The sequence below is a fragment of the Capronia epimyces genome, assembly GCF_000585565.1.
Source record: "Capronia epimyces CBS 606.96 chromosome Unknown aczIQ-supercont1.2, whole genome shotgun sequence".
NCBI classification, from domain to species: Eukaryota; Fungi; Ascomycota; class Eurotiomycetes; order Chaetothyriales; family Herpotrichiellaceae; genus Capronia; species Capronia epimyces.
In genome coordinates, this window is record NW_006912905.1 from 770,842 (window position 1) to 794,870 (window position 24,029).

At 53.7% G+C, this 24,029-nt stretch overlaps 9 protein-coding genes across 9 annotated transcripts; 7 read left to right on the forward strand and 2 right to left on the reverse strand.

Moving 5' to 3' along the window:
- Positions 1 to 22: 22 nt before the first annotated feature.
- On the forward strand, positions 23 to 2,818 carry A1O3_02101 (uncharacterized protein; the record flags this gene model as incomplete). The annotated part of the gene is made up of 4 exons (XM_007732244.1): positions 23 to 125; positions 179 to 264; positions 314 to 353; positions 408 to 2,818. 4 exons carry the CDS (start codon positions 23 to 25, stop codon positions 2,816 to 2,818), a joined length of 2,640 nt encoding a protein of 879 aa, XP_007730434.1.
- Positions 2,819 to 3,895: 1,077 nt separating this feature from the next.
- Positions 3,896 to 5,265, forward strand: A1O3_02102 (uncharacterized protein; the record flags this gene model as incomplete). Its single annotated transcript, XM_007732245.1, has 2 exons — positions 3,896 to 4,028; positions 4,364 to 5,265. The coding sequence occupies 2 exons, from the start codon at positions 3,896 to 3,898 to the stop codon at positions 5,263 to 5,265; spliced, it is 1,035 nt and encodes a 344-aa protein (XP_007730435.1).
- Positions 5,266 to 5,745: 480 nt separating this feature from the next.
- A1O3_02103 (uncharacterized protein) lies at positions 5,746 to 7,509 on the reverse strand (the record flags this gene model as incomplete). Its single annotated transcript, XM_007732246.1, has 1 exon — positions 5,746 to 7,509. One exon carries the CDS (start codon positions 7,507 to 7,509, stop codon positions 5,746 to 5,748), a length of 1,764 nt encoding a protein of 587 aa, XP_007730436.1.
- Positions 7,510 to 9,856: 2,347 nt separating this feature from the next.
- A1O3_02104 (uncharacterized protein) lies at positions 9,857 to 11,254 on the forward strand (the record flags this gene model as incomplete). Its single annotated transcript, XM_007732247.1, has 4 exons — positions 9,857 to 10,045; positions 10,107 to 10,323; positions 10,375 to 10,938; positions 10,965 to 11,254. The coding sequence occupies 4 exons, from the start codon at positions 9,857 to 9,859 to the stop codon at positions 11,252 to 11,254; spliced, it is 1,260 nt and encodes a 419-aa protein (XP_007730437.1).
- A 1,039-nt stretch (positions 11,255 to 12,293) lies between these two features.
- Positions 12,294 to 13,189, forward strand: A1O3_02105 (uncharacterized protein; the record flags this gene model as incomplete). Its single annotated transcript, XM_007732248.1, has 2 exons — positions 12,294 to 12,476; positions 12,542 to 13,189. The coding sequence occupies 2 exons, from the start codon at positions 12,294 to 12,296 to the stop codon at positions 13,187 to 13,189; spliced, it is 831 nt and encodes a 276-aa protein (XP_007730438.1).
- Positions 13,190 to 14,503: 1,314 nt separating this feature from the next.
- A1O3_02106 (uncharacterized protein) lies at positions 14,504 to 16,375 on the forward strand (the record flags this gene model as incomplete). Its single annotated transcript, XM_007732249.1, has 6 exons — positions 14,504 to 14,806; positions 14,856 to 15,110; positions 15,161 to 15,268; positions 15,321 to 16,106; positions 16,182 to 16,224; positions 16,311 to 16,375. 6 exons carry the CDS (start codon positions 14,504 to 14,506, stop codon positions 16,373 to 16,375), a joined length of 1,560 nt encoding a protein of 519 aa, XP_007730439.1.
- Positions 16,376 to 17,597: 1,222 nt separating this feature from the next.
- On the forward strand, positions 17,598 to 18,624 carry A1O3_02107 (uncharacterized protein; the record flags this gene model as incomplete). Its single annotated transcript, XM_007732250.1, has 3 exons — positions 17,598 to 17,979; positions 18,211 to 18,246; positions 18,407 to 18,624. The coding sequence occupies 3 exons, from the start codon at positions 17,598 to 17,600 to the stop codon at positions 18,622 to 18,624; spliced, it is 636 nt and encodes a 211-aa protein (XP_007730440.1).
- Positions 18,625 to 19,523: 899 nt separating this feature from the next.
- Positions 19,524 to 21,385, forward strand: A1O3_02108 (uncharacterized protein; the record flags this gene model as incomplete). Its single annotated transcript, XM_007732251.1, has 2 exons — positions 19,524 to 20,500; positions 20,632 to 21,385. 2 exons carry the CDS (start codon positions 19,524 to 19,526, stop codon positions 21,383 to 21,385), a joined length of 1,731 nt encoding a protein of 576 aa, XP_007730441.1.
- Positions 21,386 to 22,325: 940 nt separating this feature from the next.
- On the reverse strand, positions 22,326 to 23,318 carry A1O3_02109 (uncharacterized protein; the record flags this gene model as incomplete). Its single annotated transcript, XM_007732252.1, has 1 exon — positions 22,326 to 23,318. The coding sequence occupies one exon, from the start codon at positions 23,316 to 23,318 to the stop codon at positions 22,326 to 22,328; it is 993 nt and encodes a 330-aa protein (XP_007730442.1).
- Positions 23,319 to 24,029: the final 711 nt, after the last annotated feature.

The window sequence follows — 24,029 nt, forward strand, 5'->3', positions numbered from 1 at the left end:
AGCAGCATGCTGATACTTTGATATGCAGGATGAACCGCGCATCTACGTCGAGTCGGAAGACCAACCCGAGCGCATGTTGCTTGAGACCAGGATAGTGAAGGATGACGGTTACCAAAAACAACAAGGTCAACATTACAAATGGACGTATTGTGCGGATGGTGTGGCTGACGCGTTACAGACACTTTGATTGTGTGGACCGAGGGTAGCGGGACCGACATGGCGCTCAGCTTCCAAGAAGCCGAAGGCTGCGCGGTGATATGGTACGTGCAAAGATGTGCAGTGGAATGCGAGGTGCTGATTTGGATCAAGGGAGTTCGTACAGCAAGTCCAGCAACAGTTGCTCTCTCTACCAGGTGAGACTGTCGACAAGCCGGTTTCCCCAGATCGATTTACTCATGCATTGACAGACGACGGACTCTCAGACGATGCGCTTGACAACATATCCACTTCTTTCACCCTCAATCCGCCCGAATTGAGCAACCTTGACGAAATCGAAGCCAACATAAGGCAGGCGAGCCTTACGCAAGGCGGTCGTGAAGCGATGGCGAAGTTTCTGATAAGAGAAGAATATCTGCTCAAGTTAATACCACTGGTGGAAATGGCAGAAGACCTCGAGAGTTTACCAGACTTGCACCGGCTCTGCAATATCATGAAAGCTCTGATCCTGATGAACGACAACACGATTATCGAGCACCTCGTCACCGATGAGATTATCATTGGTGTGGTGGGAGCACTCGAGTACGACCCCGATTTCCCAACTCACAAGGCTAATCACCGGCAATACCTCTCGGACGAGTCAAGATACAAGGAGGTCGTGGAGATCAAAGACCAAAACATCAAGCGGAAGATCAGACAGACATGGCGATTGCAATATCTCAAGGATGTCGTGCTGGCGCGAATCCTGGATGACCCTACATTTGGCGTCCTAAACTCCCTCATCTTCTTTAATCAAGTCGACATTGTACAACATCTACAAAACAACACGCCCTTCCTGAAGGAACTCTTCGCGATCTTTGGTGCGGACAACAAGGACACCAAGCGGAAAGAACAGGCCGTACATTTTCTGCAGCAGTGTGCTGCTATCGCCAAAACCCTGCAGATGCAGGCTCGGGCGAATCTGTTAAACAATTTCATCGCCCACGGCCTTTTTGCTGTCATCGCCTTTGCGGTGAAGCATCCTTCGGCGTCGATGCGAACAACGGGAATTGATATTCTTGTGGCCCTACTTGATCATGATCCCAACATGATGAGGGGCTACATGCTCAATGCCGTTCACGAGAAGAAGATCCCGTTGACAGATACTCTTATCGACTTGCTGCATGCCGAGACAGACCTTGGTGTTAAGAACCAGTTGGCGGACGCGATCAAGATCTTACTGGATCCTCTGCCTCCTTCCAGCGACCCAATGGGCAATAGGCAGAACTCCGAATTCATGACCAAGCTCTCGAGGCCACCACACATGACTCAAGCTCAGCAACAGAACGAGCAATTTGCACAGGATAATTTTGATCGATCGTGCCGCAAACTCTTCGCCCCTTTGAAAGAGCTTGAATCTCGAGACTCGATGCAGAACTTTTCCTACCAGGAGGTATCATTGTTCTCATATCTGGTGGAAATACTGACCTTTTTCATCCGACAACATTCGATAAGAAGTCGTCCCTTTATATTATCCGAAAACCTGGCTCCGCGGGTGGCTCAACTGCTCCTGGTATCGCAAAAACCACTGAAACTTACGGCTCTGAAATTCTTCCGTACGGCAATCACGCTGCAAGACCAGTTCTACGCTGCCCAGGTCATCAAAAGCGGGGCCTTTGATGCAATTTTGGGCATTGTCATCGACACTATGCCCAGGGATAATCTCCTAAACTCGGCATGCCTGGAATTGTTCGAGTTCATCCGCAAGGAAACAATCAAGCCAATAATCATCCATCTTGGAGAGACGTATCGGCAGAAACTCCAGGAGATTACCTACGTCGACACCTTTGAGAGTCTTTTGATGAGATACGAGCAACTGACAAGCGAGCACCCCGCGCCAGAACACACCCTTTTCAGCCAGGATGATGCAACCCCGCCAATGACTCGGTCCAACGTGAGTGGACGATGGCAAGGGCTCCCAGAAATGGACGCAAACGAAGAGGATTATTTCAACACGTCAGATGACGATGAGGACGACCAAGACGAAGGGCCCGAGCGCGAGTCTAGGAAGGATGTTTCTGAGCGCATGCAGTGGCATCGCAGGAGAATCAAGGCTGAAATTATGAACGGCGGAGCTTCTCCGCTGAGCAAACCTTTGGTGGACTACCCTGATGACGACGAAGACGAAGTTATGGACATCAAGGCCGCGTCAACACCGCAGACCCCACTGACCCCAGATAGTGGCAGGGAAACTTCGCCTCCTGAGGCCAGAACTGTCGCAGAAAGGAAGCTACAGCCGTCACCCGACATCAAGTCGGCTGTACAGTCGGACCTGCAGCAGCCTCCAGAACGAGTGACGGAAAAGAGGCGAAGGCAAGAAGATGACGATGATGACGAACTAGGTAAATTGTCCAGCGGACCAAAGCGAAGAAATTCGGTTAGCAGCACATCAAGCCTAGCCTCTCAAGCATCTTTGCGGCGGAAGAAGGGGTTTTTACGATCGAAGCAAGCGGGCGAACATACCTTAGTGTCGAGCCACGTTGATACAGAAAACCACGTTGAAGGCCGGAAACCGCGCAAGATCGCAATCAGCCTATCGAACATCACAAACAAAGATGACAATCCGCCGACCGACCAGAAGGTGCTAAACAAGCATGCTGTCGCCACCGAAGAGGAGGGTTAGGAAAAGACGCCGGACTTGCGACATGTTCTCATTACGGCGATGGTGTTGGGGATGTCTAATTTTGTACCATGTACGTTGCCTGGAGCGGACTCCGGGAGGGGGAGTTCTGACTCGGACAATGTCTTTGGACGACGGCGTTGGCTGTTCAGCCAGCCCAATGGGGGAATCTAGAGGCTGTCTGTCTCAGGGGCGACGGGGGATTGTGACCAGTGCCCGAGGATCGGCTAGTTTCACCTTGTGACTAGTGGCACGAAAGACTTTTGCGTGCCGACTTGAAACATAGGACGAGGCTGCCCTTGACTGGTGGTCTGACAACAGGCAGCATCCTGAACGAAGATGGATTGCAAGCCACAATAGACTCGGAAGTCACAGTTTAGCTCGGCATTGTGCCTGATAAGTCGTTGCTAATAGCGAATGCTGTGAAAGGCATTGCACGCCAGAATTCCCAACAAGACCCCAACATCGCATGTGACTAGAAGCACAGCGCTCCATGAACGTTGTGGAATAGGTGGCTCGGTTCACGCCTCTACAAGAAGCTACCACTACTGTGATCGAAGCACTCCGTCCGCGGCAATTTGGCGAGCTTATGTGTGACCGTAACCCTCCTGGACAGATAGGATACGAGCCTTAGCCCCTTCAGCCTCACGAAAAAAGCTGCCAAACATACCAAGGAGATTTGTTGGGTTTGCTTTCCGTACTCCGCCTATATCCGGATACCTATGCATAGTACGGGGTGATATTACTACTAATCACATTGACTGGGACATGGCCGACTTGAGTGAGTCATTCATTCGTTGACACCAGACTTGATTCTTGTTGCCTCTGCGGTCCCGAAGCTTTCCCTACTACTTACTGTCCTAATATCTATCTATCTCCTACCCCTGTCCAGCGGTGTTGGAGACGTGAGGGAACAAGATTCGTCTTTTATTTCTTAAAAAAGAGTGAGATCTCAGGAGAGATTAGTTGATTAGCACACTAGATCGACTGGCTTCTCTCTCCCGAGCCCGTCTCGACAACCCCAGGGAAATCGGATTCATTTCGCAGGCTCACTCTCGGCCTTCCTTCAAGTCGCCGACCATGAGTGCAGATATCAGGATCTCCGAGTACGCTCACGACCATGTGATACTTGTGCTGGACACGCCTGATTTCGAGAACCCGCCAGCCTGGTTGAGCGACAACTTCAATATTATTGAGGGAGGCACGCATGCAGGTAGGTGATTTCCCCCCTCCTTTCTTTCTTTCATTCATAGCGGTTGTTGTCTTGATGCTCGGATTCGCGAGATTCTATAGTCATGTCTGCACCCTCGTACATGTGGCCTGAAGGGAAACTCCATGGCATCGTTCTACTCCGAGAGAGAGAGAGGGAGGGAGGAAGGGAGGGAGAGGGAGGGAGGAGAAAGAAAAAAAGCACCCCCCAGCTGTGTCCTTTGTCTCGGTCATCTACCCTTTACTGTGTCCTCTGTCTCGATCATCTACCCTTTACAGTATCCTCTGTCTCGGTCATCTACCATTCACAGCAGTTTACTAAGACAAGTTAATTCCAAGGCGGGTCGTCGCGCAACAAACTCATCGTCTTCGCCGACGGGACGTACATCGAGCTGCTGAACTGGATCTCGGAGCCCAAAGAATTCTTCGACTGGGCAGGCAAGCCGCCGGGGCTGATCGACTTTGCACTGACGACGCCACAGTCGGCACAAGAGACGCACGCGGCGGCCACGAAACGACTGGAATCATCGCCGTCGCCGTCCGATGAACAAGGCGCCGACGCCGGTGTTGGTGACGGTGGGCTCGGCGTACGCTTCAAGCAGCCCCTGTTCGGCGGCCGCAGACGCAAAGACGGCCAGCAAGTCGAATGGTACGTGACCAAGCCGGCATTCGACAACGAAGCGCCCAACGTGGGCCGCCCGGCCGACCGGTTCTTCCCAACAGGCAGGCTGGACACGCCCTTCTTCTGCCACGACGTGACGGACCGGCTGCTGCGCGTGCCGTACAAGGACCCCTCGATCTCGACACACCCATGCGGCGCAAAGGCCATTCTGTCCGTGCTGGTGCTCGTGCCCGACACCCAGATCGACAACTACGCGGCCTTGTACGCCGCCGTGACCGGCGCCCGCCCCTCCGTCCACCCGGGACACCGGGACAAACCGACGACGACCCGCGCCATCTTCCATCTGAGTGCGCCGGACCCGGAAGCCGACGTCGCAAAGGCGCTTAACTTGACCGGCAGAGTCGGCATCGAGCTCCGCGGCCCGCGGGATGGCCGCGACGAGGACTGGTTGAAACGCCGCGGCGTCGGCATTGCAGAACTGCGGCTCTTGGTGCCCGCTGAAGGCGGGCGCGAGAGTGAGGACAAGGTCGAGGTTGAGGTCGATACACGTCCTCTGGATACCGAAGGCATCGGTGCCAGTGTCGTGCTTGTCGTCGAACCGCCTGCTTTCTTGTCTTGAACCATCTGGAACTGTCTGGAACCCAATTGGATCAATGTCCTCTTGAGTCCCCTTGTTTTATGCTGTCCACTTTAGCTATATGTGGTAGTCGCACGACTAGACTGTCAATGAACGCCCGGTGCTTGACTTAACTCTTTCTTTCTGGTACTGCTTCGCAACAGTATACAGAAGTACTCCGTTTAGATGATAATGAAATATATACCTAGGTAGCCTGTGTCTCTGGGCACCTTGGTGTCCACTCAGGCTGATCGACTTTGCACTCACGACGCAATTGTTGGCACAGTAGTTGAGTACTAGGTATAATCGGTGGACTTGAAGCAGCATCAGTACAAACTATAGTTCTAACTACTTCTACACGAATGTCGCTCGCCATTGCGCTGTCTGTGGTAAGCTAATGTACACACTATCCATACCTGTCACAAATCTGCTCCAACGTCGATACATACGCCAATACCTCGCTACAGATAAAACCCTCAGTGCTTATAGCCGTTTGTATTGCCGTGGCTTCCGGTTCCTAAGCTCTCTCTGCTGCTTTATCATATTTCGCTCCCGCTCACTTAGCATGACTTTTCGAGGCGGTGAATCAGCAAGTCCTTCAAATTCTGACTCGGAGAATCCCAGGCCTGAGGTGGAAACCTGTAGCCTAGGTAACTTGGGACCTTCCTGCTGGCCTGATTCCTTGCTCTCAGAGGCAAGGTGGCAATGATAACAGCTTGGGTGTCGTGTAATATGGTGATGGGACGACGATGCCATGCTGGGACGGCCAGGGACAGTATTCTCATCCGTGGCTTCAACGTCCACGCCTCCGTCACAGTGGTCGTGAATATGCCTTCGTCGTCTTGGGGATCTGTCAATGTCTTGCTGGAGAGTATAAACGTCATTGGGAGGCATCGTCCCTTTTTCTCGGTGTTGCTGCTCCAGCGACCGACGAACTGGAGCAGTGAATGCTTGTCCTTGATAATAGGCCGCATGTCCCGGGGCCCCGGCCAGAACAGGAACGGTTTTGGCTCGTTTGGCTTCAATGGAGGCGGCTACCTGGGCAAGTGAATTTGGCAAGATGTCCAGCGAGTTCATTGGAATAAGGGTGACAGGGAGTTGCACAGCCACAGTCTTGAACATCTTGACCGTGACTACCACGTTGACGAAGTATCTGACCTCGAAATATCTTCCAGTGCTGATTGTAACATGACCCCGAGGGGCCTCGAGTTCGGTGGTCCGAACCTCAGAAGAGTGCGGTATAACTCCAGTCCACGAGATGCCTTTCTTGAGTGTCGAGCCGCTGACAATCTCAGTGTCGGTCCGTCTGGGCAGTCGAAGGTGGTTTGCCGTCTTTCCCATAGTCCCTGCTGGTGCGTGTGTATACCACAAAGTTGTCTTCTCCAGTTGAACGTCTATCTTCTTAATGGACTTGGCCGTGTTGTTGACAATATGAACGTCGATGAAGATCATGGCTCCATTAACCCAGGTTTGTCGATGTAATCCTGCAGTGAGCTTCACCATCTGAATCTCTGGTTCGCGTGTGAGGTAGAGTGTGTCCGCCGCCAGGAGGGGACTTGCGAGACTTGCTAGGGCCTTTTCTGGATCATGGACCGTAAGCATTTGGACGTCCCATGTCTGCCTGACGACGCTTCGCTTGTCTCCCACTCTCAATACGACCGAGGGGCACAGGAGGTAACGTATAGAAGCTTGCCGAGAGGCATAGGGTGGAGGACCCAGTTTGAGAGGGAGATTGACACAAAAGGGGAGAGCTGAGGCAGCCGGCTTCAACTCCCACCACAAATCCGGAGCAGGTAAAGGGCGTTGAGAAGTGACGAGAGAAGGAGGCGGAGGATTGTTTCTGTCCAGCAATTCTGTGGCAAGGGATAGAAAGACCCGGCGTCTACCATCGCTGATTTCCTCAACGCCAATCACATCGACGGAGGCCTTGGAAATGTAAATGGGTTTCATCTTCGACTTTCGTGGTCCTCCGCCATCGACCTGGATAACTATTTGTCCCTCCACTGTACCACCCCCGACAAACAATGGCGCAGGGAGGCGTACCGACAGGTCGACTCGAGGATGGCGACTGCTGCCATTGTCTAAGACTTCATGTGGCGGTGAGGTACGAATGAATGTCCGTGTAGCCGAGGGTCGAACCATTTCAGAAGATTGAGCTGCGCGGCTTATGGCTCGTCGAACTGGGGACTCGGCCCGACCTCTATCCGGCACGACTCTGCTGGCATTATCCAACTCGGACACTTCCATGTGGGCAACTCCTTCATCGACGCCTGTCCTGAGCATCCAAAACCGCGGGAGGATAGGCTGGACGAGGACGCGTGAAATAAGACAAAGGGCCGAAACAAGAGTGTGCCTGGAGGTGATGATCAAGATCCATTTTTGGCTTTCTGCATTTTAGGGTATAGACAGCAGGTTCGACCAACTTAAAGAGGCAGGCAAGATCAAGCTGAGAAATGTTAAGTACCTATAGGTAAGAAGGACTCTATACCCACTGCCCTGGACTGAGGATCAAAAGGACCGCATCCTGGACTACATAGCGCCTTGAGTCTTTGATGGGCTACAGGGCGAGTACCAGAATAATCGCGGGTTATTCGACCGCCAGAGGTTTGAGCACTTGCCATAGATCGAGATGGTAAGAAGTCGGCACGAAAAAGAGACAAAGCGGCACAGTTTCTGCAACGACAGATCCTGCCGATGCTGCTTTTGTAACGGACAGCTTCTTCAAGGCAGCGGAAACAGGATGGTTCTGAGATTCGTTGCTTTGCAGGAGACTGCAGCCAGATTCCCGGCTATCTCATGGCTCGCTTCCGTTCTCCACCACGCCCTCACCTTACCCTACTTTGAAGCTTACGTTCATGAACAACGACTTGCTGGCCGTGTATGTAAGAAGCTCGTCTGCGTGCGGATATCGAAGCTCCGCGTACGGAGTACACAGCGGGGAGCTCAAGTCAAGGTTTCTGGATCATGCAGCGTTGTCCCAACTTGATAACGAGGGAAGGCCAAGACAAGAAGGAACACATCCTACCACCTCGGATCCAACAATCCACTCATTCCGAAATAAACTAAGAAAATCAGAGGTGGTTTTTTGGAACCCGGGGCTCACGGCAGGCACTTCCTTTTCAAAGAAGTCGTGAGGCTAGCTCACGCTCGCGACCCCGTCAAGTCATTATTGGCTTTCTTGAGAAGAGGGTGGGAGGGTTCACCGAGGTCGGAGGGTGAAAAGAAAAGGGCGCAAGGAATGTTTTCTAGCCACCCGGATCATGCTCCGCCGGTAGGTATGGACACCCTACTTTTTTGCCAGCAGCTCCAATTCTCCATTCCCCGTTCCCCATTCTCCCAATTCTTCCAGCACTCTTCCAGCACTCTTTCAGCCTGCGCCTGGCTTCTCGAAAAGGGGGCGTGTCTCGACAGCCGAGGGGTGGAAGCCGGGGTAGAGTTGGGCTGAGATAGATTTGCGGGCACCATTCACGGTGTGAGGGATCTAGCCCAGTGTGATAGCCAGGTGGCCGGCGTGCATTGAGCGAGATTGGGCAGAGCAAGGTTCAGTCCACGGAGAAAGACGACTTTGACAAAGGCGGGGAAGGGGACTAAAACCACCACATCTGGCCTGCAGTTCGTCGGCCAAGAGCTGGCTACGAGTCCGCCTGCTCATCTGACGCAGTCGCGGACTTGTGGCTGGTTCTCCGACGCTCGCCTGACGTTGGATCAGCCTTGCCTCACCATTCCTCTTCCGCAGCTAGCGCTCCGCTCTACGCCGAATGAAGGCCGAATTTGCGGTAGTGGGCTAATATTATTGGTTCCCACACCTGGGTGGGCCCTGAATGAAAATTTTACCCACGTGGTGCGTGCCCGAGTCACACTGCTGCATCCAAGACTGCCTTCCTCTTTGAGCTCCGCTGCTTCGCATCAGCGCCCTATGAGCACGGAAGGCAGGGAAGAATTTTCACTCGTGCCAACAGCGAAAGGCCTCAGCCATTTTTTCTTCTTTTCATCACTCGAGCCGGGGGCCCGGACAGGGCACCCTCCGAACGCCACTTGCCTCACCTAAATCACACCTTCGGCCGCCGCAACACATCCCGTATGGTGATGGCGCGCAAGGATCGGCCGGTTTCAGAGAAAACCCACCTTTTTGCATTTCCAGAGCATCCTAGATGCTAAGGTAGCTCTGTCCTCAATCCATGCCTCCAGCCGAGAGAACGTGGCTCCTTCGCTACTTCTCCTTCTTAGTAGTAGTAGCCGAGACCACATCCCTCTCTCAAGTACAGGGTGAGGAACATCAGACGCGACTATTCGAAGTTGGCAGAGTGCCTCGCCATAACAACCCTGCTCCGCACCACCCGTGCTCCGGATCCCCTCGTGGTGCAAATTTTGTTAGCTCATCTGATTACCTCACGCCATCCCCTCTCCAGGGTTGCTCATTGCTTTACACATCTCTTATCTCTATTTTCAATTGTCACATATCTATCTTTTTACGTTTTTGCTATCAAATCCTTTGGGGCGCGTCTATTCTTACTATTCCTGGTCGCCTTCTGGAACCCTTTCATTGGCTCTTATGCGAGGCACGTCGCATTAGACTCAGTCGCGTGGAGCAGGCATGGGTTCTGTGTCGAATACCGACGCAACGCTTCCCGACGCTGTGGTTCCAAAACGTGAGTCTAGTATCGACAGATATTCGTCGGACTCAGCCTCGACACCCGGCCAGGCTGAGTCCACAGGGGATGGGTCTGGACAGCCATCGCAAGAGCCTGTTCCAGCTCCCAAGCGCAAAGGTGGTAGAAAGCCTGTGAGTCTTACAGATGTGCTATGCTCTCAGACTTGTCGTTTGCTGACATGCAGTGTTCCAGATATATGCGACATCAGAAGAACGAAAGCAAAGGAACCGCCAAGCTCAAGCGGCGTTCCGTGAACGACGAACTGAGTACATCAAGCAGCTCGAGACGACCATCCAGCATCACGAAGAGACTCTGCAAAATCTCCAACAGAGCCATCGTGCTGCCGCAGACGAGTGTCTGATGCTGCGTTACAAGAACTCGCTGTTAGAACGCATTTTGCTCGAGAAAGGTTAGGTGAATATCTGGTACTTCGGAGCTCTTGCTTACTCTGTTGACTCAGGCATCGATGTCCAAGCGGAACTCGCTCTCAAGGGGAGCCCTAACCTACGGCCCCATCGCGCGCCTCCTACCACAGGCCAGGCTTCGTCCATGCAGAAGGCGATGTTGAATCGTCAGCAGCAAGCTAGGCATCGCCCAGCAATGGCTCCTCCCATTCAGACTGTAAATCCATCTTCCCAGATTGGTGGACCACGCGGTTTCGCAGGCTCACCGGCAGCGCAGCCTACTCCTCCGTCACACCATTCCTCTCCCTCCACAGCAAGATCACCTGGTTTTGCTTTGCAGGGTGGAATGGCGTCACCTGCAGCAGATCTGGGAGCCCAGCAAGCCCACCACCAGCAGCAGACCCGGCCTTTACCGCAACACAACGCTTTCTCGTCGCAGCCTAGGCACTCGTCACGGGGAACTCCTCACTCAGACACCTCGCAGGCTTACCCACCCCGAACCCAGCCGAACCCTATAATGCAGGATAGTTACTATCCAGCTTCATTCCAGAAGCATTATACCCAACTCGGCAAGCTGACCCCTTTCTTATTTTCCCTTCACTGCTTGTGGAGCTTTGTTCGTCCTAGACTGAGTCCGTGTTTACAGAACAGGAATACGATGCGCAAGCCGACATGATGGACGATATGGACGGCGACGACGTCGATACGGACAGCTTCATCCCGAACTTTCGACTGCCTCCGACGACCTCTACAGCAGGCATGCCCATGGGTATGCAAGCATCACCTCCGATGACGACCAGTGCCGCAAGTGACGGCGGTGGCAGTGGTGTTCTGATCGATCCCTACGATCCAATGTTGGATGCGGATCCTTTCGGTCTTACCGCCAGCATGACGTTTCCGAATCCCTATACCTTTCCCTCGCAGCCTCGAAGATGAAAGACATCTGAGAGCTGACGAAACCAGCGCTTTTTATCTCGATGCCTCACACTTTCTGATTTTCAAGTCGGTAACAGGCAAGTCAACCCCGGACATGTTAGCGATGGCGCATTGTTTTGTTTGGCATTATAGTATTGCCTCGATAGGGCACTTTGGGCATCTTTTGGGAATGGGTTGTATCGACGCCCAGCTTCACGAACATAGTAATTCTATCGTCGCTCCGTATAGACTTGAAAAGCGCTGAACCCCCGACAAGGGTGCCGGTCCTTGTTCGCTTTTCGCTACATATTGGCCATGTGTATCATGTGTATTCGGTACTCCGTATCATGCGCACTGGTTTGAACCTAGGCATCTCGGGATAGCACCCCTGTCTTCTGAGCTCGCATTGCTCATGCCCTAACGCTAATCCTAATCGGGCGCTATTGCAGTTTGCCAAGTCTTTCGGCCTGAGATTTCGATTGGAGTTCTCGCAGGCAACGGCATTGCCTCACCAGCGCTCAATCAGACACAATTCTACTCGACTTGACAAAGCCCCTGTATCTAGGGACGTTGTCTTGGTCGAGCGTCTCACTCCCTTCAACTCGAGTTGGAGCTTCAATAAAGAAAGCCTTCACGGAAGGCGCTCGAGAGGAAACGTCATGGCGGACGTCAAGAGCAAGGTGAGCATCAACTGAGCGAACACGGCATCAGCATCCCGTTTGTCTCTATCCATCGCGTCGCAGCAGCTGACAGATTCAAATTGCAGAACCTCTACGAGTTATTGGGTATAGATTCCCCCGACGCTTCGAGTCGAGCATCTCAATTGACGCACTGATTCAGGAAATACCTCGGACCAGGATTCGGACCGCGAGCCAGAGCCACCTACAAAGGCGGTGGAGAAGCCAGCTCCTCGACATGGCAAACGTGAAGCGCCCAAGGCTGCCCCTGCGGAAGTTGGAGATGTAGCCGCCCGTGGCCGTGGTGGACGAAGAGGAGGCGGATTCAGTGGAAGTGAAGCTGGTACGCACCCGCCTCAGATTTTTCCGCTACCGTTACCAATATGCTAACACTATGGAAAGCGTTCCGTGACCGAGCCACAGGCAGGAACTACAACCGTGATCAACCTGCCGAAGGTGCCGGCCAAGATCATCCCACTCGTGAACGTGGCGCCCGTCGAGGTGGTCGTGGCCCAAGAGGCGCTCGTCGAGGTGGCGAGTTCGGTGACCGACAAAGTCGGACCGGTGTGAGGTGGGTTACAGTCCCATTTCATGTTAATGTTATGCTGATCATGTTAGCGACCATCCCAAGCAAGTCGAACATGGTTGGGGCGAAAATACCGGTGAAGGTGAATGGGCCGACGAGAAGGCTGGTGAAGTCATTGCCAAGGAAGAAGAAAAGGAGGGATGGAACCAGAATGCAGAGCCTGCCACCGAAGGCGCTGAAGCCGGAGCTGACGGAGAAGGCGAGCCAGAGAACACTGGCAAGTCTTATGCCGAATACTTGGCAGAGCAAGCCGCGAAGAAATTGGAAGGACTTGGTCTGAAGGAAGCCCGAGCCCCCAATGAGGGTGCAAAGGAAGACAAGAAATGGAAGGCAGCCAAGGAGTTGACCAAGGACGAGACCGAGGACTACTTCAAGGGCGAAGAGAGAGTCAAGGCTCAGCGAGAACGTGCGAGCAAGAAGCAGGTCCTGGACATCGACTACAGCTTCAAGGAGCCGCCACGTGAAACTCGTGGTCGTGGAGGCCGTGGAGGTGTACGAGGCCGAGGTGACCGTCCTGACCGTCCCGAACGTGGCGATTTCGGCGGACGAGGCCGGGGTGACCGTCCTGACCGTCCTGACCGTGGCGATTTCCGCGGACGAGGTCGTGGCGGCCGTGGTCGTGGCCGCGGCGGTGACGGTCCCGTCGTCCCTGTCCACGACGAGAGCGCTTTTCCCAGCCTGGGTGGAAAGTAAAATCACTCAAGGTGACCTTTCAACCGCACCACAAACACAATCACAACAGTTTCCTTTTCAAGTCACAATCCACACCGACCTTGCACTATTGAAAAGACAGTTCCCCAATGCCTTCCACGTTGAATCACCGTCGGCGACTATGAGGCACGAGGCAAGGCATATGCCGGGGGAAGATCGAGTCTCGACGGAGCGCAGTGAGGGCCCTTAAAAAGCATCGAGCACGGAGGAGGGAAAGGAGGTGTATTGTTCTACAATGTCAGGCGGGGATGGACCATGCATGCTATGGCCTGCTTGAAATCGTGTAACAAATGCTTCCTTGCCATTGAGCACCGTCGCCTTTCACAATGGAATTTCTAATTGATTTCAAATGTCCTAGTTGTCAGCACTGTAGCATTAGATATTTGTATTCTGATTTGCTGTGATCATCGCTATCCGACGTGGCTCAATGTGCTGGTCCAAGCAGCGGCGTACCGTTTGAGGTCGTTGATGACCCAGGTGCCCGGCACCAGTCCTGACCTTTGACGCAATAATGCGGAATCGAGGCTGACTGTCAGGTCAAACAAAGGCCACACCCACCTCCCACTCCTGACTGGTAGCAGGCACTCGGCAGTTGAGGTGAAGCCCTTGGACGACCGATCCGAATGAGCACGATGGGCCCGATCAGATGCAGCCTGAAACCTGAAAGCGGATGGGAGTTGAGGTCGGCAGTTGCGGTCGCACATCATCTGCCGAGGCTACGACACCTGAAGCGCTTCCTCCCTCCTCGTCCTCGAACCACACCTCCTCATCCTTCCTCGATTGTCCACGATGATGCCGTTTATCTAGGCGTATTCCTCCACAGTGGAAGCGGGCCCCCGTACGACATCTCCAGCCTGAAGGGTCGCACGGCCGACCCTGGCTCCGACAAGAGGTGCAGATGGCTTCTTCATCGAAAGAGCTGGACTACCGCCTGCGTCCCATTCGCCGGCCTGGCCTGGCCTTGCCTCGTCATCCCTGCGGAATTGTACGAACATACTCTGGCCGCTCGCCCAAGACGAACTGCCGAGTGACATTTGCACTGGGACTCTCTACTCCAGCCGGCACATGCTCTATCTCAGAGATGCACTGGATCTCACTCCCCCTTCTGCGCGGGATTGGACATCGGATGTATCTTTGACATGCCGCTTCTGGGGTTTAGAGAACATACAAGTGCTTCGTGAGCGCCACTATTGCCGCGTCTTCCGTCGTTGGACGGTGAGTGTCCTTGTCAAAGCTCATTTGGGTGCACCTCGTTTCGTTTCGTCTCTGTTTTCTTCTTGTCCAACCTCTGGTACCATGCTTGAATCAATCGTGCCCGTCATTGCCCAACACTGGCCTATTGCTCTGGCTGTCCTCGTTGCAAGTCTTCTCCTTCGTAACTACTTCTATCATGGCCTCAACCAGTATCCAGGGCCTGTACTGGCGAGATACACGGATTGGTGGAGATTTTTCGATGTCTGTGGACGACGTCCTGATATCACTCACCTAAGGTTGCACCGACAGCACGGGGATGTTGTTCGACTTGGGCCCAATGTTCTCTCGTTCGCGAACCCGAAAGCGTTGAAGACCATATATGGGCTGAACAAGGGCTTTACCAAGGTATGTATCTCTGGGAGCTGATCTGGCTGGCCTGACCTCGACTTTACAGTCCGGGTTCTACCCTGTGCAGCAAAGCGTCAGCAAAGGAAAGCGGTTGCCGTCGTTGTTTTCTACCACCGACGAGTCGTATCACGCGAACCTTCGCCGGTCAGTCAACAATGCGTTTTCAATGAGTCAGCTGGTTCAATATGAGCCTGCTGTTACCGAAACGGTTGAAGTCTTCCTGGATCAGACGGACAGACTGTACGCAAAGCCGGACCAAGTCTGTGACTTTGCACAGTGGCTCCAATACTTTGCATTCGATGTAGGTATATTTGCCGGATCGGAAAGGGTCTCAGTCTTACTGGTCGACAGGTCATTGGACAAATCACCTACAGCAAGCGTCATGGCTTCGTGGAGAGGAACGAAGATATCGATGGCATGGTTGGATATCTCGGAAGGTTGTTCTCGTATGTTGCGCCGGTAAGAATAAACATGTCCGGATCATCTGAATCCATGGCTGATATGGGCATAGATAGGACAGATACCATGGCTTGACCTTCTGTTCTTGAAGAACCCGGTTGTCCTGCTCCTAGACAAACTCGGAGTCAAACTCCTGGCTTTCCCAGTTACCACGTTCGCCGCTCAACGCATGTCTGAACGACTTTCCGAGATGGAATTGCAAGGACGTGAGAAGGGCACGGAGAAGCCGGACCTGTTGTCCATGTTCTTGAAGGCACAGACCGACCGCCCGGAATTCATGACAGACCAACGTGTCTTGACCATGGCTGTCTCCATGGCATTCGCCGGCTCTGAGACCACGGCCATCAGCTTGGCTGCGTTGTTCTACTATCTGCTGCGGAACCCGCGGTGCTACGAGAAGCTGATGCAAGAGCTCAACGAAGCTGTGGCAGAAGGACGGATTGAGAACCGCCCGACAGGCACGGTGACGTGGGCCGAAGCGCAGAATCTCCCATACCTCGACGCTTGTATCAAAGAAGCCTTCCGCATGCATCCTGCAGCGGGTCTGCCGCTCGAGCGAGTGACCCCGCCGCAGGGAATTGAGATCGACGGCCACTTTGTCCCGGGCGGGACGATTGTGGGCTGCAACGCATGGGTCATTCACAAACGCGAAGAGGTCTTTGGCTCTCAGGTGGACAGTTACATACCCGAACGCTGGCTGGATGCGAGCAAGGAGCAGCTGAAGGAGATGAATGGCACGTTGTTCCAATTCGGCGCCGGGGCTCGCACGTGTATTGGCAAGAACATCAGCCTGTTGGAGATGTACAAATTGATTCCTACGTTCTTGAGGCGATTTGAGGTGAGTATTGCATCCGCGTCGAATGATCCGTCAACCGAGAGAGGCCGGGCCTGGCTGACAAAGGGTCGTGTTTAGATTCGATTCGACAACCCCAACAAGGACTGGAAGTTGCACAATGGTGAGTCGAAGATATCTTGGGCCTCATGGCCTGCCCGGCAATTACGAATTTCGGCTGCTGACTGACTGGGACGGTTTCCATTTCAGCCTGGTTTGTCAAGGAACACGACTTCTACTGCCGCTTCCAGGCACGAGATCTGCAGGCGAGATGATGTGAGAGCGAGTCATGTGTTTTACACAGGCAGCCTTGTTCTTTGTTGGTGAATGTCCGGTGCAAGGGAGTCGGGAATTGTTGGGTGATGTCCAACACGGGACCGTGGTGTACCCCTACCCTGTCATACTTCTATACCTCACGATTCTTCTTCGGTGATTGCACCTGAATCTATGGTCACACACTCTTCTCCGGTTCTGTCTCTTCCATCCACGGGTTTGCATTTCCATCATATCGTCGATTGGTCATGGCCAACATCAAGAATACGAAGATCACGTGACTGTGACATCTCTCGCCCGAGAGGCCTTTGGAGGCCTCTCTCTATCCTATCAATGCGGTGTGGTGTGCACTGTGGACCAACAGGCAGACGTCGGCCGATACATCCATTTGATCACGTGTATCTGGCGTGGCCTCGCCCACTGCATGCAGGAGAATGGAGGCTGACCGGAGGGCGGAGGCCTTGAGGCACCGATGAGGGACGAGGAAACCCGGACGAAACCCGGCTTTGACGCCCGTAAGGCCCTGAGGGACGACGAGACCGGCTTTAACGCACATATATTGGCCGTGTCCCCAGCGAAGCTGTCGATAACGCCCTTGGACAATTCGTGGTCGTGGTAGCAATGTACGCGTCCAGTAGCTAGTAGCTCGCTTGCGGAGCACACGGTATGAGTCTCACGCCGCCAATCTCAACCGATGTCCGGTATATGCTATATGTTATATGTACTATAGCCATACACTGTACAGATACTAGAGGATGTATATAGTATATAATCTCTCTGATATCTCTCTCTAATGTCCAACATGTTTCTTCTGCTATCCTTGAGGTAGTACCTGGTCGACATCTAGACAACAAACAGTTCTACCGGTCCTTGGTTGTACTTCAACTCAATTTGATCAGCCGACCGCTCATCACTCCCTCCTCTCACATTCAATACTTACTCCTTTTACACTTGATACTCCCTCCTCTCACACTCAACATCCACACTCAATACTTACTCCTTTGACACTCATCACTCCTCCTCTCACACTTGATACTCCCTCCTCTCACACTTATCACTCCTCCTCTCACACTTATCACTCCTCCTCTCACACTCAACACTTACTGCTTTTACACTTGATACTCCCTCCGCTCACACTCAATACTCAACACTTACTCCTCTTACACTCAATACTCCCTCCTTTTACACTCATCACTCCCACCTCTCACACTCAACTCAACAACAATGGCATCAGACGGCTTTCTCCAGCTCGTGGAGCAGCGACGGTCCAACTACACCCTCTCGGCGGAGTCGACGATCCCAGACGCCAAAGTGGTGGAGATAGTGCAGGCGGCGATCAAATGGGCGCCGGCGTCGTATAACGTGCAATCGGCGCGGGCGGTGGTGCTGTTCCGCGACCAGCACCGGCAGTTCTGGGACCTTGCGGCTACGCATATCGCCGCGCATGTCAAAAACCTGCCGCTCGACGAAGCCACCAAGGCCTTTCTGGTCGGTCGGATGGCTGGGTTCAAGGCCGCGTATGGTACGGTGCTGTGGTTCGAGGACCAGGCGGCGCTGGACGGGTTGGCCAAACTGCATGCCAATGTGGTGCCGTTGTTGAAGGAATGTAAGTCAAAACCAGTCCAGTTCAGTCCAGTCCGTTGCTGTTTAATCTGGGGGTTGATCTTGATCTTGATCTTGCTGTTGATCTTGCTCTTGATCTTGCTCTTGATCTTGCTCTTGATCTTGCTCTTGCTCTTGCTCTTGCTCTTTGCCATTCCACAATGGCGTGCTTTGTATTGGCAGTGTGTCGTTAACAACACCAAATTTACTGACATGGTCTTCCTCATATGTGTAGTCTCGGACAGCTCGTCAGGCATGCATCAATTCATCGGTACGTACCTCCCTTAACCTTCTGGATACTCCCGTCCCACCGCGCTGGCCTGGGCCTGGGCCTGGGCAGGGCGAGGGCCTGGCAGGGCATGGCAGTCTTTACTTTCTTGATCTGATCACCGGTCCATATACGCATACTTACATTGTCCTTTTCACTGTAGTCTGGACCGCCCTTACCGCCGAAGGACTGGGCGCGAGCTTGCAACATATCAATTCCGTGCCGACCCTCCCTGCCGAGACGCTGTCCACGTTTGGTCTTCCGGAGACGTGGGTTTTCAAGGCCCAGCTGGTGTTTGGCAAGCCCACGGCCCCGCCGATGGACAAGATGACCCCGCCGCTGGGCCTGCCGCTCGAAACGAGAGTTTTGGTTAAAGAATGAGGATGAATGAGGTTGGGTTTGGTCAATGGCTGGCTGAGGAGAGGAGGGAGAGGAGGGAGAGGAGGGAGAGGAGGGAGAGGGGGGAGAGGGGAGAGAGGTAGAAGCAGTGGGATCGGAGATGGAGACGATTGGTACAACACAGTAGATGCGGAATGAATTAAACCATTATGGCACTACCAGCAACAGCAACGGCAGGGAATAGAGTCAAGGAATAGACAAATAAAATATCAATCAAGTACCAGTTAGGTGCCAGTCAATAGGTGTCAGTTAGGTGACAGTATGCCTAAGCCATGGTCACCTAGGTAGTTACCCCCCCTAGGTGCCCCTTTTCTTTACCTGCGGCCCCTGGCTTCTTAAGCCGCTGGCCCCTAGAGCTTGTGCGCTGAGTCTTCAGTACCTAGATCCTGAAGGTCGCTCAGCTGCTAAGATTAAGTGTCTAGCCGTTAATTACTGTCCTCGTAACATCTACTCTGTCCGTACTCCAAGTGACATTGACATCTACACAGCAGTCAATCTTCAATCAATATTAATACGTACTGTCCTCTCCGCCCCGTCAGCTCGTGCGTGTCTCACCTCACCCACTTTCGCTTACCTGTCCTCTGGGAGTACTACTCTGTATCCCTCACTGTCCACCTCATAATTGGTTAACCTTGTTCATTATTCTGTCGACGACACTCGGGAAATCCAATCCAGCTTGTCTTGCAGAGTCTGGGGCAGAATTGCCAATTACCAGTTGCCAGTGCCAGTTGCCCCTATTATTCGTCCCCATTTTTCCTTCTTTGGCGGCGAATCGTCGACGCGGGATTTCGAATTCCATTCTTCAGTCTTCAAACTTCAGCCTTCAGCTTCAGCCTTCAATCTTCAATCTTCAACCACCAAACCAAACCTTTCGCTTCACAATGCATCCGCCGTTATCATTCTCGCTGCCGGCGCTGCTGGCCCTGGTGCTGGCCACGCTCACGCTCGTGTCCGCCTACCGACCGGTCCAGTTCGTCAAGCACACGGGCGAGTCTGGCCGCGCAGACCAAGCATTCAGCCTGGTCAACTACTACAATACCACCACGCAGCAGGCCGACCTGTACGTGCGCATGGAAGCCTTCCGCTACCAGTCGTCGGCGCTGGGCTGGGCCGCCCTGGCCCTGGGCCCGGAAATGAAGGGCGCGCTGATGTTCCTCATATACGGCGACCCGGCGGCCCCCGACCCTAAACTGACTCTGACCACCCGCACCGTCGACGGCCACCATCCGCCGCGCCCGGTGGCGGAGATGAAGGAATTCTATTCTGGCGACGTGCCCGCCGTCGACGTCGTCACCGCCCACTTCGAGCCGTACACCGGCGACTTCTTCCACGAGCAACTGCAGCAGAAGCCGTCGCATCTCGGCGTGGCCGAGTTCGTCGTGCGCGGATACACGCGCTGGACCGCCGCCGCGCTCGGCGTCTCCAACGACACCACCAACCAGGCCATGATCTGGAGCAGCAACTTCAAGCAGGATTTCGGCGGCGACTTCTCGCCCGAGCGCAACATCGACATGCACCAGTTCGGCCTGGGCTTTGGTTTCCTGTGGACCGATCTGCGCAATGCCCTCTCGCCCGTTCCCTTCTTCGGTCCGATCAAGGACACCGAGGACCACAAGGGCGTCAGCGAGACCGCTGAGCCCGCCGCCCCGACCAAGGACGAGTTGGCTGTCGGCAACGCCATTATTCTCGAGCAGAAGGAGCTCGGAGGTGTCGGTGCCAGTATTGGCGTCGGTGGTGTTACTGATTCCGGGGATGGTGATAAATCGTCCTCGGTCACCACCCCGGCCCCGGATGATGGCACCAAGGTCGAAGAGCCGGTCAAGACGCCCAAGCAGTGGAACGTCCGCTCGTTGATGTGGTATGTCATATCCCTTTTCTTTGCTTTGCTTTGGCTTTCTTTGGCTCTCGCTGTCTACCGTCTGCTGTCTCGCCTTCCTCAGCCTCCGTCTTTCCCCAGTATCGTGCAAACTGACCAAACCACCACAACAGGCACATCCACGGCATCCTGATGACGCTCCCCTTCCTTCTACTCTACCCGCTCGGCATCTACTTTCTGCGCTCTGGGCGTAAAACAGCCTTCAACCTGCACTGGACCGTCAACTCGCTGGGCAGCGTGAGCGTGAGCCTCGGGGCGCTGGTAGGCTTCGTCAACTCGCGCTCCATCTCCATCACGCACCAGTACCTGGGCATTCTGATCGTGTGCGCGCTGGCGGTGCAGACGGTGCTCGGCTGGCGCCACCACATCGTCTACCTCTCGCACCTGACCTCGTCCGGCCGCGGCCGCACCACCTGGATGGCCCAAGTGCACGTCTGGCTGGGCCGCGCCGTGCTGCCGCTCGGCATGCTCAACGTCGTCTCGGGCCTGCTGCTGCGCCACTACGGCTGGCTGACCGTGTCGTTGGCCATCGCCCTCGCCGCCGTCGAAATCCTCGCCCTCGCCCTGCTCATGGCCCGCGCCAGACGCGATGCCCTACGTCGGCCCGGTGCCTCCGGCGCCGCCGCCAACGGCTCCGCCTATAAACTGGGTCCTGTCGCCGCCACGGGACCCTCGGCCGCCGACGAGGCCGAAGAGTATTTCCAGCTCGGGGAAGACGACGACGACGACGATTACAGTGATGACGACCATGCCGGCGCTGCGGCTGGAGACCTACCGAGCGGATCTGCCGCCGATCGAGAACGCAAGGAGCGAGAGGAGCAGAAGCTCGAGCAGCAGAAGCGTCTGGCCCGGCTGGATAAAGTGTAAATTAATTCTAAGAGTGTGTTTTGATAATATATATGAGGGGAGACGAGGATGGATTGGCTTGGCTTGGCCTGGCTTCTTACAGTAAATAGAGACGATGAGAGTATAGTGAATAAGACGATGAGAGTTGAGATTTGAGATTTGAGAGTCGAGAGTCGAGAGTTGAGATGAGAGTTAAGATGAGAGTTGAGATGAGAAGAGATGAGAACGGCGAGAAAGGGAGACAGAGACACAAAACAGAGAAAGAGAAAGAGAAAGAGATGAATATCAGAGGGCATATAGCAGAAGCACGGCCAGAGGCTTGAGGGAGGATACAGGAAGTACATGTGTGTGAAGACAGTACTGCCGTGCTATTGAGTTAGTCTCTTCTTCCTCTTCTTCCGCTCCTCTTGGTCTCTTCTTGTTCTCTTCTCCTGGTTAGCTAGCTACTTAGCTAGGTGTCTTGATGATTGTAAACTACAGCAATATGGCATGGAAGGGGGAGGGCCGAGTCAGTCCTACACCATACACCTCGACCTGATATCTCGGGTCTATTTCCCATTCACTATTCACTATTTCATACATATTATCCGTATATCCTACACTGCGTTCTATACAAGCTATCCGTAGGTATATCCTATACTATATTCCAGACACGCTACCCGTATATCCCACACTGTATTCCATACACGCTATCGGCATATCCCACACTGTATCCCATACACGCTATCGGTACATCGTATCCGTATATCCGAACAAACGAACCGAACGAGCCACAATACTATCTCGGGGAATAGTAGAATCAAACATGTTCATGAGAATATGCATTTACCAAACCGTGCTGGCCTCTCAGCGGACTTCAATGACCCATGGCTTAATCATCAGCACGCAAAACGGTCCTAGACGATGCATCCACGTCTATCCATCCTATGCTGTCTCATCACTTTCTCCCACCCCACCATCATCATAAAGCACCAACAATACTCCTCCATTGCGGTAGGAAATCGCCCAGGAAAAAGACACTCCATATCGTCGACCCGGCAATCAACAACCCACTCAACTTCTCCAACCACGTGTGGAACCAGATCGCCGTCATCATGAGCATCCACAGGTCCAGACTTACCACGCCGTAGAGGAAATATCGTGACCAGATTCGAATCTTGGCAATTCTTTCCGACTCCCATCCTCCCACCGCCTTGCGTTCTTCGTCTGTCATGTTATGCGCCACGGCAGCCGCGGCCTGAGGAGAAACATGGGGATGAGTCGAGTGGCGGTCGGCAATGTACAGTTCGTAGAGGAGGAAGGCGGACGAAAGCACGAGTATGAACACATGTCCTGAAATGTCGTGGCCGCCATGCCACTTCCCACCAGAAGCCTTACATAGGATGCCTGAGTTGATCTGGGACAGCTTAACTACATCCGTAAGGCTAGCTTCGTTGAACTGATGTGGCGCACACTGGCCGCCGGTGATGGTGAAACTGCGGTCGATGAGGGCAGGGCCGAAACACCACTGTGTTGTGAGAATCCACGAAAATGTGACCAGAGCATACCGCAATGCTGCTTGGAGGTAGTGTTTCTGTGCGATCGAAGCGCGGGGCCGAGTGGTACTCTGCAGCAGGACGAAGGCTACTGTGGTCCAGAACCAGCCCATCTTGACAAAGTAGATGTTTATCAGGTTGCGTTTCCCAGCAAAATAGTTTGTTTGGTGGAAGTGGTGAACATTGAGGTCCGACGCGACGCCTGGAGCCAGAGGTGCGTTTGGCGGAGGGGCCGCCACCGGAGAAATCACCGCCCAGAGAGACCCGAGAGCGAGGAGGACCGGGTAAATGAGTAAAAGGTAAGGAGACGGCCGCTGTTCACCTTGTGTGACAGTCATTGTGGAAGGAATATTTTCGTTCGATGACTCCTGTTTCTTTTCTGGAGAAATCGTGCGCCCGTTGCGCTGAACCGCAGGCATGTTGGCGAAAAGAAATGGTGGCAGTAGTAGAGATGAAAGTATGGGAGGCAAAGGATATCAGCTGAAGCTAGGCATGGCGGTCAACCTATGTCTGACGCGTCGATTGCAACGTGGCTCAGTATTGAGGCAAAGAGCGATGTCGAAGGGTAGAGAAGAGTGGACAATATACGCATCTCTTTCGGTCGGCAGGAGAACAAAAGAACACGGAGCAACAGGCGAGAGCAATGACGTCAACCTTGCCTGCGCCAACTACTTTGAATAGGAAATACAATATGTACAGGCACACAGCAACTACCTTTTACCGACACTGCCAGTCTAACATACCACATACAGAGTCCCTCGGGCACTGAGGCAGTCTAGCATCCTCCTCTTCTAATTGATATGAGTCGAGGGAACGCCCGATCGATGCAACTCTCAACATGATATGAGACAATTTCCAACGCCAAACATTGAAGCATGGCTCTGCCCACCGAACATACTCATCTGGTGCAGGAGCGTCTTCGACATCCCTATTCCCTGCTATCCTGTTAAGATTACAGACCTACATACACAGAAGGAGAGTTCATCTTCAAAGTCCCATTGGAATGGTGAAGTGGTCCTATTATGGATACATCAGCCACGACGAATCCTCCGGTCCTTCATGGCGAATCCCTGAGGAGAAAGAGCAGGGCGAAGAGCTGGAGGAGCTGAATACGAGGCTATGCGGTATAC